The following is a 14834-nucleotide window of genomic DNA, read 5'->3' on the forward strand; positions in this document are numbered from 1 at the left end:
TAGATTGCTACGGTAATTATTTTATGGACTTTTAATTCATGATTTTGAAATATAACATGTCCTTAAAAGAGTAGCTTTCTTATTTACAAATACAAAAATATTGCAAAAATGCATAGTTCTTTTGGTCAATGTCATATAAAAACTATTTTTAGAGAGCTGGACAGTACTAGGCCATTAAATTTGTTTTTAGCAAAGTCCTTACAAATTTTAATTTTTAATAGTATCTGCCATCAATTGGTAGTAAATTAAGTAGAAATATTTTTTGTTTCATTAAGTTCAATAACTGAGTTCTTCATAACTTCATCATAAGAGGGCGGGCATTCGATGTCCCCACTCAGCTCAGGATTATCTACACGCTAAAGAAAATAAGGGTTTGTTTTGGGTATGATAGTTTGTTCCTTAATTTTGTTGATCGTAAATACAAAATATAATTACTTCCAAAGAAATAGCGGTGTCGTAGCTAGGCAATGGATCCGTTGCATTTGGATTATTTGAAAGTAAATTAGTTGTATTATCACAATGTGTCGGGGCAGATGGCTGATTACTAGGTTCAGACATTGGAATGTCAGAATGGCATGATGAAATTATTGCCATTAATCTTATGTGCGATTTTCTATTAAAAAATAATGAAGCTCTTGTAGATTTAACAGAATAAGAAAATGAAACAAAAAATTTCTAATAACCTCCTCAAAAAGTAATGTGCTAGAAGCAAAAGTGCGCTAATTGACCCAACAATAGCCACAGTAATAATAATTGCACCAGCCACTGGTACACCAGATGATTTTCCACCTTTTGTCACTAGAGATAACCATTACTTAAAATTAGATAATTTATTTAAATCAGGTATTGTTTTGACATACGTTTTTGGCACTTTTTATTGATTTCATTGAACTCAAAATCACTTTTACAGTTGCAGATACTTTGTATTGAGCCTAAGGTACAGTAAGTGTTAAGGTCGTAATGTGTACATTGAAGAGAGTCTTCACATTTTTCATTATACAACTGCTCTGTAAAAACATAAAATTTTGATAAATGTAATAGAAAAACCTGCTGCATCAAATTTGCATTCTTACGCTTAAGACACAAATGGGGGTTAATTATAACCGGATGTGTAGATCTGCATTGACAAGTATTATCGGCAGCACAATGAATATTTCGTCCAGAGCAAAAAAGAGCTATATTGAACACTTTCTTACACGCTGCTCCCAAATCAGCATCAACTATTGCATAATTAAATAATTTTACAGAATTTTATCTAAACAAATGATAGTGCGTGAATAAAATTGATCATACCAAAAACAAACGAAAAAGGTATGAGTCCAATAATTACAGTGATTGGCACTGTATTGATGTTTCTCAAACAAATCATTTTGGCTACATTAAAGAAGCTTGTAAGACAAAACTTAGGTTGCTGTTACCACTGTCATTTAACCATTTGTTAAATATATTCCTCAATGATAGCAGTCACCATTTAAGCTATGGCCATGACGCCATGCGATTTGAAAAAAGTCATAACTTCATGAAGTTTCTGCAGCTTATGGTACAATCACAGCCCCCTGGTACAATCATAGACTAAAATAATTTATACAATAATATAATTGTTTATTTATCTCAAAAAGATTCAATTCCTTAATATAATTACCAGGGACTATAAGAAACTGAGGTTCTGCTGTTTAAAGTATTTATTTATTTGAAATTTTTAAAAGTTGTAAATATACTTTAAGTTTCCCAAGTTTTTTTCAAGGAATTTGAAACAGGAACTAACTTAACATTCTAAGAAAAAAGGAAATCAGACCATTGAGTTGGGAATATTAATCTAGAGGTCCAATCAAAACGTCGGATTTCAGTATTTCACCAAACAAGTTTTTAAAAAAATAAGAATACTGCAGTCTGCTCCCAAATCACGATAAAACTTTATCATTCTACCCGTGGCGCCGTCTATCTCTCAATAGTTCGTTAAAATAAGACGGGGGGGTCGGAATAAAGGTTTACAAGTTTGTGGTGTATATAGCGGGGGCCTTCACACCAGGCGCGCAATTAAAAAACAAACAAAACAAAAAAGAAAAATAATAAAAAGCTCGAAGTACACTGTGCAAATGGTAGAATTACACCAAAAACAAAGGAAAACAAAATAAGGAAACCGAGTAGAATGTCAATGCACCGCACGTCGCAGAATAGCACAGGTGGCAATAATAATGTCCATATGACCTCCATGTACTGCTTTAAGAACTCCCACTAGAGTGTTCGGAAGATTGCACCATGGGCCAAATAATGATAAATCCAGGACATGACTCTATGCGAAAAAACCGTCCAACAGCGCTAACACCCGACCACTATTGCCCCTATTGGGAAAAATGCGCGATCGTGGACCTACGTAATTTTGGGGGCAAATTTTTTAGGGGCAGTTTTCAAAAATAATACACGTGATCGTCGTAGTAAATATCCTGGAATATTTATTCACAGTTATCATATCTAGTGTGGTTATTATTGTAAGTACTTTTTTTTACGTACTAGATTCATAATTAGTATAATATATATAATTATATAATATTAAACATATACTTTCCTAGAATCGTTAACATTAATCTAAAAATGAGGGGCCCATATGGCAGGATTTTCGAATTACAACCGCCACTTATTTCCGAATTTCGACTTAGTCAACACAAGATGGCGTTCGGGAAACCGGAAATTTCAGCTTGATTTTGCTCGCAATTTTTTTTATTTGCACCTTTTCCCCGCCTACTAAAATGGCCACCCGTTACTTTTGGTAGACGGCCGATTTAGTACGTATGAAGATACCGGAGGCATGTCCTGGATTTATCATTATTTGGCCCATGATTGCACTTCTGGAGCGCTGAAACCAGCGCTGGGCGACGCCCATAGAAATCGGATAACAAACTAGAACGATTTTTGAAATTTTGTCGCGGGTTCCGATTAGAACTTTTAAAAAACCCTGCCTTTGGCCCATGCTTTTCGTTTGGCTGGCAACGAAAGTTACGCCATCGGTGCCAAACTGGTGAACTAACACTCTATTTCGCCTAAAATTAAATGGCCGACTTTAGTTCGACGCTAACGCGGTTTTTTTTACATCTTTAAAGTAACTTATGTTTAATTAAAGTAATCAAATCGTGTAAGAGTACATACTCAAAAGAAAATATAAATTTTCACAGGTTAGTGTTAGAAATAGTTTTCTTTTTACCATAATTTCCAATCGCTAAGAACGCAAAATTCCGTAATTAAATATTTAAGGAGTAATTACTCAAACAAAAACATATCTTTTCACTGGTTACTGTTAGAAATAGTTGTTTTACGAGCAATGGTTATGGGGAAAACCGGTGCACAGTAATGGTTTATCGCGAATATCTACGTTAGTATTGTATGTACGGCTATAGACCCAAGTATGAATATTAGGGTCCGGCTATTTCCTACAAAAAATGTTCTATGAACATTTTACATACGAGCAATCGTTGTGTCGTAATCGCGGTTTTAACGTTGTACGTGAAACGCGGCTTACAATTTTGCGCCTTCGTTGACTTAAAACGCATCCGCCGCTCTTCATGTAACCGCGTTTAAAATTTACCACCCAGCTAACTCTTGTTATTTTTGCAATAAATCGCTTGAAAATGAAGCTATTGTGAAGGATGTGTGAGACAAAATGATGAGAAAGTCGGAATAATGGGTCACTTCAATTTAAGTAAGGAATAAATCCAAAAGACCAGTATCAATGCTTTGAAAAGAAAACACGACACCGATGAGACCGAGGGGCTAACCACTCTTAGAAAGTCTGTACACCGGATTACGCTTAGATTAGCAGTGCCAAAGGCAGGGACTTCAAAGATTACGCGAAATCCCATTAGTACAGTCAAAGGTACGGCTCTGTACACCGATTACGCGGAGTGATCAGCCTGTCGGATGAGACTGTTCGACATGTAGAACGCGAGCGAATCAACCTATCAAATGATATAAGAAATATTCAACATACAAATTTTCCCGTTTATATGAACTTAAATGTAATATAAAATCGTCTTGAAAAACCGTTTATTGCTTTATAACATTCAAAAATAATATTAAAATTATTAACATTAATAATATAATAAGTTTGCGTTGTCAACGCGCGTATTTTGAAACGGAAAAACCCGATTACTATTGTTAAATCTTGGATTAATAATATGATATTTTTAATACGAAACAAATAACGAAATACGTGGAATTTTTAAATAAGCTTAGAACGTATTTCGTTATTTGTTTCTTATTACAAGGAGCGTTCGCCATCATTTAACCAAGATTTAACGATAGTAATCGGGTTTTCCGTTTCAAAATACGCAGTAGATTAAACCGAGTCTTTATGGAAGACCCCATCAATTTCCTTTATTCCCTTCACAATAAGCAGGTGTGAAAAGCCATGGGAGGCAGCGGACAATATTGGAACCCTCGGAGGGCGACAGAAATACCAGAGGTTATATTCCCTTTAAGACTGGGCAAGATTCCGCGCCTTAAAATTTTCGTCTACTTTAAAGATACATTCTGAACGAACCAATGGATGAAAAGTTGTGAAACTAGCTTTTAAATAAACCTTGAAACTTATTTCAAGTCATATTTATAATTCACCGATGGCAAAATTCGTGAAAAGTATTAATATCGTTCCGAATTACAACCTACTTTCTAAAATCTCATTTTTCTTTCTATTACGCGCGTTGACAACACAAACTTTACCTAGACGAGCAGATGCTCGGTTATCTACATGGTGCGGGAAAATATTATTTTTGAATGTTATAAAGCGATAAACGATTTTTCAAGACGATTTTATATTACATTTAAGTTCATATAAACGGGAAAAATTGTCAGTGGAATATTTCTTATATCATTTGGTAGGTTAATTAACGTTTAATTATCGCCAACTTTACATTAATTTCAATGGGGGGGGATTTTAAGCAAGTTACGCGTGAGCGCGCCTCTTTAGGCAGCGCAGATGGCGTTACTGTCGTTTTAGCCAAGAATCTAATTGGTACCTTGTTAGCCATTCGATTAAGCGTTCTAGTTTGTTATCCGATTTCTATGGCGACGGCCAGTGTGATAGGGGCAGGTGAATAAGATGTGGTGAGCATCGTCGATAGCTCCACAGTGAGTGCAAACGGCCGTCACAATGAGGTTGAACCGGTATAGGGTCGCGTTTGTGGGAAGGCGACCACAACCTAGTCGCGAGAGAAGGGTATCGTCCTTGCGCGAGAGTTTCAAGTTAAGAATAGTACTAGAGCCAGGAAAGGGTTTTGCCTCACGAAGAGGCCGCACTACCCTACTGGTCTGCCAGTCCGTACTCCACTCAGCTGAGAGAGCCCGACGACACGCACTCTTTATTTCTACAAGAGTAGACGGGAGGAGGAAGTCCACTCTAGAAGGGCGCTGGAGCCCAGTGACCGAGGCGAGACGATCGGCCATCTCGTTTCCGGGAACTCCCACGTGTGTTGGACACCAGATTAGAGAAGCCGGATACGGGTAATCATCGCAAAGCTCCTGGATACAGATGGCCACCGGATCCATAGACCGACTTAGCAGTTGGGTGAGTGCGCTTTTAGAGTCGGAACAGACAACTACCGGCGAAGACAGATGTGTAGACGCGTAGGAGAGAGCCATCTGGATGGCAAATAACTCGACCCGATTGATAGGATGACCTGAGTCCACTAAATTAACCGCACCAATGTTGAGGGAGGGAATTGCGAAGGCAGCACCCGCGACCCCTGAATCGGGGGAACCCTAACCGTCCGTGTAGAAAACCATCGCGTCCTTCGCGTGAGGTTCGAGAGTTGCGAAAAACAGTTGCCGTAACTGTTCGGAGTTATTGTCATCCTTAGGACTGGTGAGCCAACGCGAGATGATGGTCGCCAACGGAGGGGTCCATCGTGGGGTCGCCGCAGTGACAAGGTGTCGACTAGTAACGTGGAAAAGCCAATCAAGATTGCAGGCCTGAGCCAGGCGCTAAGCTCTAAGTAGAAAAGGCAGCCTGTTCTTTGGGAAGCAACGTCCCGGCGCAGGAGAGTGCGGTAGAAGTCCGGAGTGTCCGCCGCCCCACATGGAGCAAGGGTGATTAGGTCCATATAGTCTCTCCTGTTGCTTAAAGGCGGAATGGCCGCTTCGGTCTCCATTAAACTGATAGGAGAAGACGGTGGATGACTCTAAGGGCCGCATTTTGAATTTTATCTAGTTTCTTGAGGGCACAAGCGGGCGCCGACGCGTAAAGGGGACTGGAGTAATCCAGTCTGGAGGGTACGAGGTGTGTATATAGAAGCCGCAAAACCTTACGACCTGCACCCCACTGGGTACCCGAAACCGCTCGCAGGAGGTTTAGTCTCTTCATCGAAGAGGAGGAAAGGTCCTCGATATGGGGAATCCAAGAGAGACGGTCATCGAAAAGACCACCTAGGTACCTGTAGGTGGATACCTTAGTGAGTGGCTGATGGCCCAGTGTGAGAGTGAGGGCCGCCGGAAAGACGTTGTCGCGAGAGAAGGTCATAAAATTGCACTTGAGAGGTTGAAAGTTTAGTCCCCAGTTTGCGCCGTAGTCGGTGATCCTGTCAAGAACGACTTGCATAGTCCGGAAAAGATTCCCCCAGTCAAAGCCGCTGGTCCAGACGGCAATGTCATCCGCGTGCTCCCCGTGATAGACCGCCTTTGGGCTGAGCGGAGGAATCCCATCCAGCATGACACTGAATAGGATAGGGCTAATGGCGCTGCCCTGAGGAAGTCCTCTCTGAACCGGGAAAGTTGCCGAAAATTCACCCTTGACGCGAACTTGAGAAGTGCGACCCGCCAAGAAGTTTTCAACCCACCGCAGCAGGTTGCCCTCCAGGCCAAAACTTTGGAGTTAGTAGAGGAGCGCGCGATGGTGGACACTCCCGAATGCGTCTTTGAGATCCAGGAACACCGCTAGGCAATGCTTATTGGAGGCCAGAGCGCAGCTGGCCGCAGAAGCGAGGCACGACGACCTTTTCGGAAACCCGATTGTTCCGGAGGGAGCACCTTGTTGAGCTCTAGATACCAGACTAGCCGACCAAGTACCAGTTTATCGTAGATTTTCCCCAGATTTGGGAGAATAACAATGTCCCTGTAAGAGGTAGCGTCCGTAGCAGATTTCCCCGGCTTCAAGATCGGGTGTAAGATAGCGTGTTTCCACCTCGAAGGCATCACCCCTTCACCCCAGAGGCGGTTGTAGAGCGCCAAGAGTGCCCCACGATAGGCCGGGGTAGAGTTTTTTATGATCAGATTAGATACATTGTCCACCCCTGGGGAAGTGTTGTGTAGACCGGAGAGGACGCCATAGAGTTCTTCTTCGAAGAAAGTAGCAGTGTAACTGGTAGATGGGCTAGCCAGGAAATAAGCTGAGACATACTCTTGGTCAGGACGAAGCGCCGGAGGAGGGTGAATGTCAGAGCAGGCAGTCCAAGCCAAAAACTCCGCGACTTCCTTCTGGTCCGTAAGGAAGTCAGCGCCAGTTTTAAGGGTGATAAGTTTACGAGGTAAGGACCCCATTTTGCGCCATCGAACCTGAGACCACACTTGGGTCAGAGGAGTGTGAGCGTGAAGCCTGGCACAGTACTGTCTCCAACTGTCCTTTTTTATCCTTGATGAGGCGTTTAAAAAGAGCTCGTTCTTTCTTGTAGGAAATCTGATCAAAAGAGAAACCGGAGCGCTGAGCCTTTCTACGAGCGGCTTGGACAGTCTTGGCTTTGGCCGCGCAAGAGGAGTCCCACCAAGGAGGGGGACGAGGGGCCGAGGGGCCACCCCCCTTGTAGTGTGTAACGTTTCTGACGCCGCCTGATAGAGGAGACGCTCCGCCGATTCGACCGTTAAGGGAACTTCGCCCAGGGAGGCATCCAGGTTGATGCGAAAACGTTTCCAATCCGCCTCTTTATATTTCCAGAAGGCTGGGCCCCTTTGCGACGGAAGTTAATCCCTGCTAACTTGTCCGAGTAATACTGGGAGGTGGTCACTGGTCCCACTGTTCAGAACTGTCCAAGGGATGTGTAAGGCTATATCTCGGCTAGCGAAAGCAAGATCGAGCACACCTTCCGTGGCCCCACATGGGCGTCGGGTGTTTTCACCAGAATTAAGAAGGACCATGTGGTCATTGTCCTCCAGCCAAGCTTGAATGCGGCGGCCCGCGGCGTCTGTTTTATTGCTGCCCCACAGGCAGTTGTGAGCGTTAAAGTCCCCAAGAACAATAACTGGAGTGTCCACGCTACGAAAAAGCTGATCGAAAAATGCTTTGGGTGCCTTACCCCTGGGGTCGTAAATGTTGAAGAGCGTAATCCACCCCAAAGGGAAGTGAAGTTTTAAAACTAGGGATTCAATGCCGTAGCAAACTAGAGGTGGCAGACGAATCGCCTGTACAGTCTTATTAACCAAGACTGCCACCCCACCACGTTCCCCGGTCGCGCATGGAGGCGGCCATGCTCTGACCATAGCCATCTGTAATACAGGCCATATTATGAACAGTAATTTTTTTTTAAATCTGGCTCTAAGCTACCGCATTTGATTACCGCCAGATGTCGGTAATATGGAGAAAAAACCACCCGTGTCAGACTGTGAGGTCAGTTTGCTAGTCAACTCTTGCATTTAAACGGTGGCGCGTGTGATTTTTCAAACGTTTTAATATATTAAGCTAAAGCTTATTTGTTTAATTTCTATGATAACGTTACTCACGTAATGCTTTTGACCTGAAGGAATTGTTCGCTTTATTTAGTTCCACCATGTCTCATTATTGTTTAATTAAAAATTGCTTGTCGACTAAAAATCAAACGTTATCTTAAGTTAGTTTTCGACGGAAATGAGAACAGGCATTTTTAGAAGAGAAGATTCCTAATGGCAATGAAAATAAACCAGTTACCTTGAACTTAGACGGAAATTGTCGTAAGCATATTTCCTAATAAGCGATTATGCGATAAAGCCTACTTCTATAAAACAGCTTCACAATTTGATGGCATTCCCGTGATAAAGAAAGCAAAATGTTTCTCTGCACCTACAGGATTAAAGCCAGTAGTTTCTGTTATATTATAAAAAGGGTAAATACTTGCAAACGCCGAAAACCCCTGAGCCCAGTGATAAGTAGAGAAAATGAAAACCTGACACCGTTAGTTAAAGAAACAAATGAAAATGTAACTAAAAACCTCACTGAAATTCAAAATAGCCCAGTTTTCTAAAGAAGCGTCAAATCAATCTTGTCTCTACTACACCCTCTATAGACATTAACCTCGATGCCACAATTCAAAATGTTTTAAGTGATAAGTACTTTGTTATGTTATATTGATATTTTAAGGCTTAGGGTGAAACCAAATTTTAACTTTGAAAATTAATTTTGCCCGTGAAAATACGCCGCCATGTTAGGGTATAAAAGTAGGTAAATAAGCCTGCTATACCTCACAATGCAAAGGTACTGTCACGCGCCAAAACGTAATTTTGAAATCGGTCAATTCCCGCTTCTTATTTTCCTGCCTATATATATAAACTAGCCGAGAAGCCCGCTTTACAGGCGGGCCCTCAGCTAGTTGTGTGTTTCGAGGCGCTCCACCCCAGTACGCCCCCCAACCCCTTTTTCCCATGCAAGAATTTCCGTGGCACCCTTTTCCCCAAAGTAGAACCACCCCAGTAAGGCCCTACCTCCCCTTTTTCCCCATGTGATAATTACCGGGGTACTCCCCGTTTTCCCCATGTGATAATTACCGTTCCTCCCCTTTTTTGTCATGTAATAATTACCGTGGTACCCACCTCCCCCTTTTTCCCATGTGATAATTACCGTGGTACCCACCTCCCCCTTTTTCCCATGTGATAATTACCGTGGTACCCACCTCCCCCTTTTTTATAATTACCGTGGTACCCTTTTCCCCATAGTAGAACCACCCCAGTAAGGCCCTTCCTCCCCCTTTTGCCCATGTGATAATTACCGTGTCACCCACCTGCCCCTTTCCAATGCGAGAATTTCCGTGGGAAATAACTCAAACTCGCAGTCGTACCAAACCCCGTGTACCCCTTTAAACCCCCTGTGGCTGATGCATAAAGGCCACGGGACCATGGAATAACGAGAGAGGGAACGGCGGTCTGAATAGGAAAGCCTGTACCATGGATTATTCCATGAGGAAACTGTGGTGAGATCAAAGATAATAAAACTACGTACCCTAGATTCGAAATAAAGCTCCTTGCACGTAAACGCAGGCTCTTACTGAGTTCCCGGCGGAAGTCGGAAAAAACTTCATCCATGGAGCTGGCAGGGCTAACGACATCTAGTTAAAACGTAAAGTTTTAGTGAAAATTGCGCTTTGGTTTTTGACTTGCGGTTTTCAAGATACCAGATATTTTTGCTTTATATGGTTTTAAAACAATAATGGATCATGCCTGTAGCTCTAAAAATGTTTCTAAACGAAAGAAAACTAAAGGTGAGTAATATAATCTTGGGTTATCTATTGAAATTCCTTGTGTCTCACCCTGCTATGGAGCCCGATTTTTCCGACTTCCGGCGCGAACTCAGTAAAAGCCTCACGAGAAAACGCGCTATTGAGAAACGCCGTGATTTCGAATCTGGGGTACGTATCAAAGAAATCAAATATATATTAATATTGCACTAATAAACGTTTGCAATTTAAAAAATGCCAATTAAATTATTTTTAAATAGTAAATAGGAATTTTTTTAAATTGCAAACGTTTAATAGTGCAAAATATCATATCTTGTAACATATATTTGATTTCTTTGATTAGTTTAAGATGTAATTATGATAAAGCTTTTATGTACACAATATTTTTAGTTTCTCCGTTTGGAGTAAGTATGTACAGGTTATTTGCAGCTCCAACTCTTGAGCACGCCACATAATGCATGGGTTTTCTAAATTAATACCCACAGTTTTAAGTGACTGTCCTTGCGCTTTATTAATTGTCATTGCGAAGCTAAGATTGATTGGGAATTGCAGGCGTTTAAAATCAAATGACATATCGGTTGGTATTATGGGTATGCGTGGAATGAATACGGCCCGGGCAAAGGTGTCAGCGTGACACAGATAGAGAGGGGAGGGGGGGGGGGCTGAGAAAAGAGAACGAACGCAAGGGTCGTAGGTCGTGCCATGCAGCAGCTAAGTGAGGCAATTAGAGCCAGAGATATAAACTCCCGTGTATCTTAATACCCGCGTCTCTTGACAGCGTGAGGTCAGGGGTTTCGGTCTTGCGGTCACCGGTTATTGGTCCCGTGGTAAAAAACTACGAAGGTTAGCAATCTCAAGACGCCCCTATAACCTGACGGCAGGGGCCACAATGCCACAGGCCAAATTTCGTGCGAATCGGACAATTATCTTGGGCGTGCATAGAAGGTAACAAACCAATATATATAGACTAGCCGAGAAGCCCGCCTTACAGGCGGGCCCTCAGCTAGTTGTGTGTTTCCACCCAAGTACGGCCCCCGTGCGAGAATTTCCGTGGCCCCCTTTTCCCCATAGGCCCCTTTTTCCCCTTGTGATAATTACCGTTGTACCCACCTCCCCCTTTTTCTCATGTTATAATTACCGTTGTACCCACCTCCCCCTTTTTCTCATAATTACCGTTGTACCCACCTCCCCCTTTTCCCCACGCATGTGATATTTACCGTGGTACCCTTTTCCCCATAGTAGAACCACCCCAGTAATGCCCTTCCTCCCCCTTTTTCCCATGTGATAATTACCGGGGTACCGCCAGTAAGGCCCTTCCTCCTCCTTCCTCCCCCTTTTCCCCATGTGATAATTACCGCTGTACCCACCTCTCCCTTTTTCTCATGTTATAATTACCGTTGTACCCACCTCCCCCTTTTTCTCATAATTACCGTTGTACCCACCTCCTCCTTTTCCGCATGCATGTGATAATTACCGTGGTACCCTTTTCCCCATAGTAGAACCACCCCAGTAAGGCCCTTCCTCCCCCTTTTTCCCATGTGATAATTACCGGGGTACCGCCAGTAAGGCCCTTCCTCCTCCTTCCTCCCCCTTTTCCCCATGTGATAATTACCTCTGTACCCACCTCTCCCTTTTTCTCATGTTATAATTACCGTTGTACCCCCTCTCCGCTTTTCCCATGTGATAATTACCGTGGTACACTCTCCCCCTTTTCTCCATGCGAGAATTTCCGTGGTACCCTTTTCCTCGCAAAAATAACTCAAACTCGCAGTCGTACCAAACCCCCTTGTATCCCATTAAACCCCCTGTATCCAATGGCTGATGCATAAAGGCCACGGGACTATCGTACGCCGAGAGAGACACCGGACTTTCAAATCGGAACGACCCCGAAACCCCCCGCCCCTCCCCGTTCCAGAATTTCACAGGCCTTCTGAAACTACCCCATACGATCCTCCCCTCCGAAATTCGCGGCGGAGAGAGAGAAAATTTCGGGTGTATTGCGGGCTGGGACAGACACGGCCCAACTCTCAGGGGCGACAGATTTTGAAAAAATAGATAGACGAACCACCTCAGTAACGATGCCAAAGGCAGTCTCGGTTTCCCTCTGTTCCGCGGGCCACTTTTACCTCGCCGGCCCGCCTTCGCCTTCGTTACTGACTAACCAAAAGCTCAAAATAGATAGTCGAACCACCTCAGTAACGAAGCCAAAGGCAGTCTCGCTTTCCCTGTATTCCGCGGGTCGCTTTTTCCCCGCCGGCCCGCCTTCGCCTTCCTTACTGACTAACCAAAAGCTCGAACGACGACGACGACGAAGTGGTTTTTATAATATAGATATATACAAACATCAGATTTTATATATATAGATATGCTTCTTGTATAAACGGTTAAAACTTAAAATACGCTATTCTAATGTAGCAGACGACGTGCACTGGTCATGGTCCAGTTTATTTATTCTAGGCCAGAGGGGTCACTGGTCACCTGTTCTTTAAAAAAAAAAATCCTAATTTCCTGGACACTATGGGCGCGAGCGAGCGATCTCGAGGGGGCCGTGCCGTAGGCAGCGCTCAGCGTTGCCAACCGTACTATAATTATAGTACATTTCGATAATTTTACCTTTCGAATTTTTCCGTACTATAATTTCAATCGCGTACTATATAGTACGCTTTTTGCGATAATTGTACTATAATTTTACTACATTTCCGATATTTGTGCGATAATTTAGAAAGTTCCTATCTGTTAACATAAGAACGGCGTTTTCAGTTTCTTTTGTTACTCCTAGTAGGCTAAGAATTGAAATATTATATTCCTTGGAGCGTTAGGTTGGTACTCGAAAATACTAATCAAGCGGGTTGTAGCCTAACGAAAATGAAATATGTTAGTAACAGCCAACTATGATAAAGTGCTACCACGCTCTAGCGAGTAATCAAAGTTGGCCGTACTTGTGTACTATAATTTTCTAGAAAATTCGATAATTTTTCGACTTCGATACTATAATTTCAGTTTTGTGACCTGGCAACGCTGCAGCGCTCTGACCAAAAGCGTCTGCTATTAAGCTACAGGTAAATTATGGCGGCCTCCACAAAACCATCAAAAAATGTTAAACAAAACGATTTAAGGCGATTGATGAAAGAAAGGCGAGAATTATCTGGAAATCAGGAAAAGAAAATTGATTCACCTCTAGCCAAATATCCTTTCATTATTATTAACACTTTTTACAACAATTATGTTAAGTTGTCCTTATCATGGTGATTCTATACATATAATAATCTAGGGCAATTATTTTGTTCAATCTGCAACATACAAATAAAAAAAGAAACACTTTGGGCATCTCACATTGTTAATAAAACACACAAAAATGTAATAACTTTGTAAAACCTTTTTTAATCTTATTTTAAAAGGCATTAATTCTTTCAGGCCCTAGAAGCTCTAAAGGCCAAAAAACTTGGCCCAAAACCCACTATTACAACCACCACAAACAGAAAAAGAACATCACCATCAGTTGATGATATTAATAACAAAATCAAGAACGCTAGAAGTATGTTTGCTTACATGTATTAATTTCGGATCAAATACCTTTATCATAAGCTTGAACCTGTTTACAGTAGATGACACGTTAAAAGAACCTAGTACAAAAGCAGACTCATTAGAAAAGGATGTTACCGTTGTACTACCTCCTGGTAATTTGTAACATCAAGTCCAATGAAATTTACTTCACTAAGAATATGTTTTTGGTACTCATGTCTCAGATTTTTTTGATACACCAACATTGACTGAGAATTCCAGCCCTCCTTCATCACCTCCAATTTCAACTGCCGAGGAGCTTAAAATTGACAACCAAATTCTCCCTGCAAAATCTGAGACATTACCGGAAGGTTTTTTTGACGATCCTAGACAAGATGCGAAGGTTAGATACAATTAAAAGTTCTCTATTAAAAACATACTTGAATACATGCGTAACACAGGCCAGGAAAGTAGAATATAAAGATCCAATGGAGGAAGAGTGGGAAAAGTTTCAAAAAACCATAAATGAAGAAACAAACGCATCTCAGGCCATAATTGATGGAGACGTAGAAGAAAGTAAAGTTGAAAGAGACATAGATGAAATTGATGAACAAATGTAAATAGACATCGCAAATAATGACAACCTCTTTATGAGATACTGTAAACCTGTGATGATAGTAACTTTCTTTTCTAGAAATAACTGGGCAAGAGTGGAAGCATTACAAAGTAGGAGAGAAACGTTTGTAGTTAAAAGTGGTACATCTGAAAAGAATTCTGATGGAAGTGGCTCTTCGGATGAGGAAAACATTGATGAATTTTTAAATTGGAGAAATAAAGGAGCCTTAAATAGTTAAATTTTACACAATTTTAGAGTTAAAAGTTTGTAAATATTTTTTGCGTTCTTTGGTAATAAAATTGGTACTATTTTTAACA

The 14834-nt window shown here is 41.8% G+C and overlaps 2 protein-coding genes across 3 annotated transcripts; one reads left to right on the plus strand and one right to left on the minus strand.

Moving 5' to 3' along the window:
* Positions 1–16: 16 nt before the first annotated feature.
* LOC149923055 (uncharacterized) lies at positions 17–1761 on the minus strand. The gene is made up of 7 exons (XM_090162412.1): positions 1643–1761; positions 1294–1572; positions 1074–1220; positions 861–1007; positions 684–798; positions 436–613; positions 17–356 (listed from the first exon to the last, which is right to left on the minus strand). The coding sequence occupies exons 2-7, from the start codon at positions 1367–1369 to the stop codon at positions 246–248; spliced, it is 774 nt and encodes a 257-aa protein (XP_090018538.1). The 5' UTR covers positions 1370–1572; positions 1643–1761; the 3' UTR covers positions 17–245.
* An 11677-nt stretch (positions 1762–13438) lies between these two features.
* On the plus strand, positions 13439–14832 carry LOC149923056 (zinc finger protein 830). Of its 2 annotated transcripts, none has more exons than XM_090163248.1 (7): positions 13439–13585; positions 13658–13757; positions 13815–13935; positions 14003–14077; positions 14147–14304; positions 14363–14517; positions 14596–14832. In XM_090163248.1, exons 1-7 carry the CDS (start codon positions 13467–13469, stop codon positions 14753–14755), a joined length of 888 nt encoding a protein of 295 aa, XP_090019374.1. In that variant the 5' UTR covers positions 13439–13466; the 3' UTR covers positions 14756–14832. The 2 variants fall into 2 exon arrangements, with proteins under 2 accessions (XP_090019374.1, XP_090019375.1); XM_090163249.1 differs by having other exon boundaries at positions 14006–14077.
* Positions 14833–14834: the final 2 nt, after the last annotated feature.

Source organism: Leiobunum rupestre, chromosome 11 (genome assembly GCF_980474605.1).
Source record: "Leiobunum rupestre chromosome 11, qqLeiRupe1.1.hap1, whole genome shotgun sequence".
Classification (NCBI taxonomy): Eukaryota; Metazoa; Arthropoda; class Arachnida; order Opiliones; family Sclerosomatidae; genus Leiobunum; species Leiobunum rupestre.

What these genes read in the sequence shown, in the direction of transcription:
- LOC149923055 (XM_090162412.1), bottom strand. Translation starts at nt 1,369, where the DNA reads ATGATTTGTTTGAGAAACATCAATACAGTGCCAATCACTGTAATTATT. An exon ending in CCCCCATTTGTGTCTTAAGC is followed by an intron (nt 1,008 to 1,073) that starts GTAAGAATGCAA and finishes ATGTTTTTACAG; the next exon opens with AGCAGTTGTATAATGAAAAA. An exon ending in ACACCGCTATTTCTTTGGAA is followed by an intron (nt 357 to 435) that starts GTAATTATATTT and finishes TATTTTCTTTAG; the next exon opens with CGTGTAGATAATCCTGAGCT.
- LOC149923056 (XM_090163248.1), top strand. Translation starts at nt 13,467, where the DNA reads ATGGCGGCCTCCACAAAACCATCAAAAAATGTTAAACAAAACGATTTA. An exon ending in TTAATAAAACACACAAAAAT is followed by an intron (nt 13,758 to 13,814) that starts GTAATAACTTTG and finishes TAATTCTTTCAG; the next exon opens with GCCCTAGAAGCTCTAAAGGC. An exon ending in CAAAATCAAGAACGCTAGAA is followed by an intron (nt 13,936 to 14,002) that starts GTATGTTTGCTT and finishes ACCTGTTTACAG; the next exon opens with TAGATGACACGTTAAAAGAA.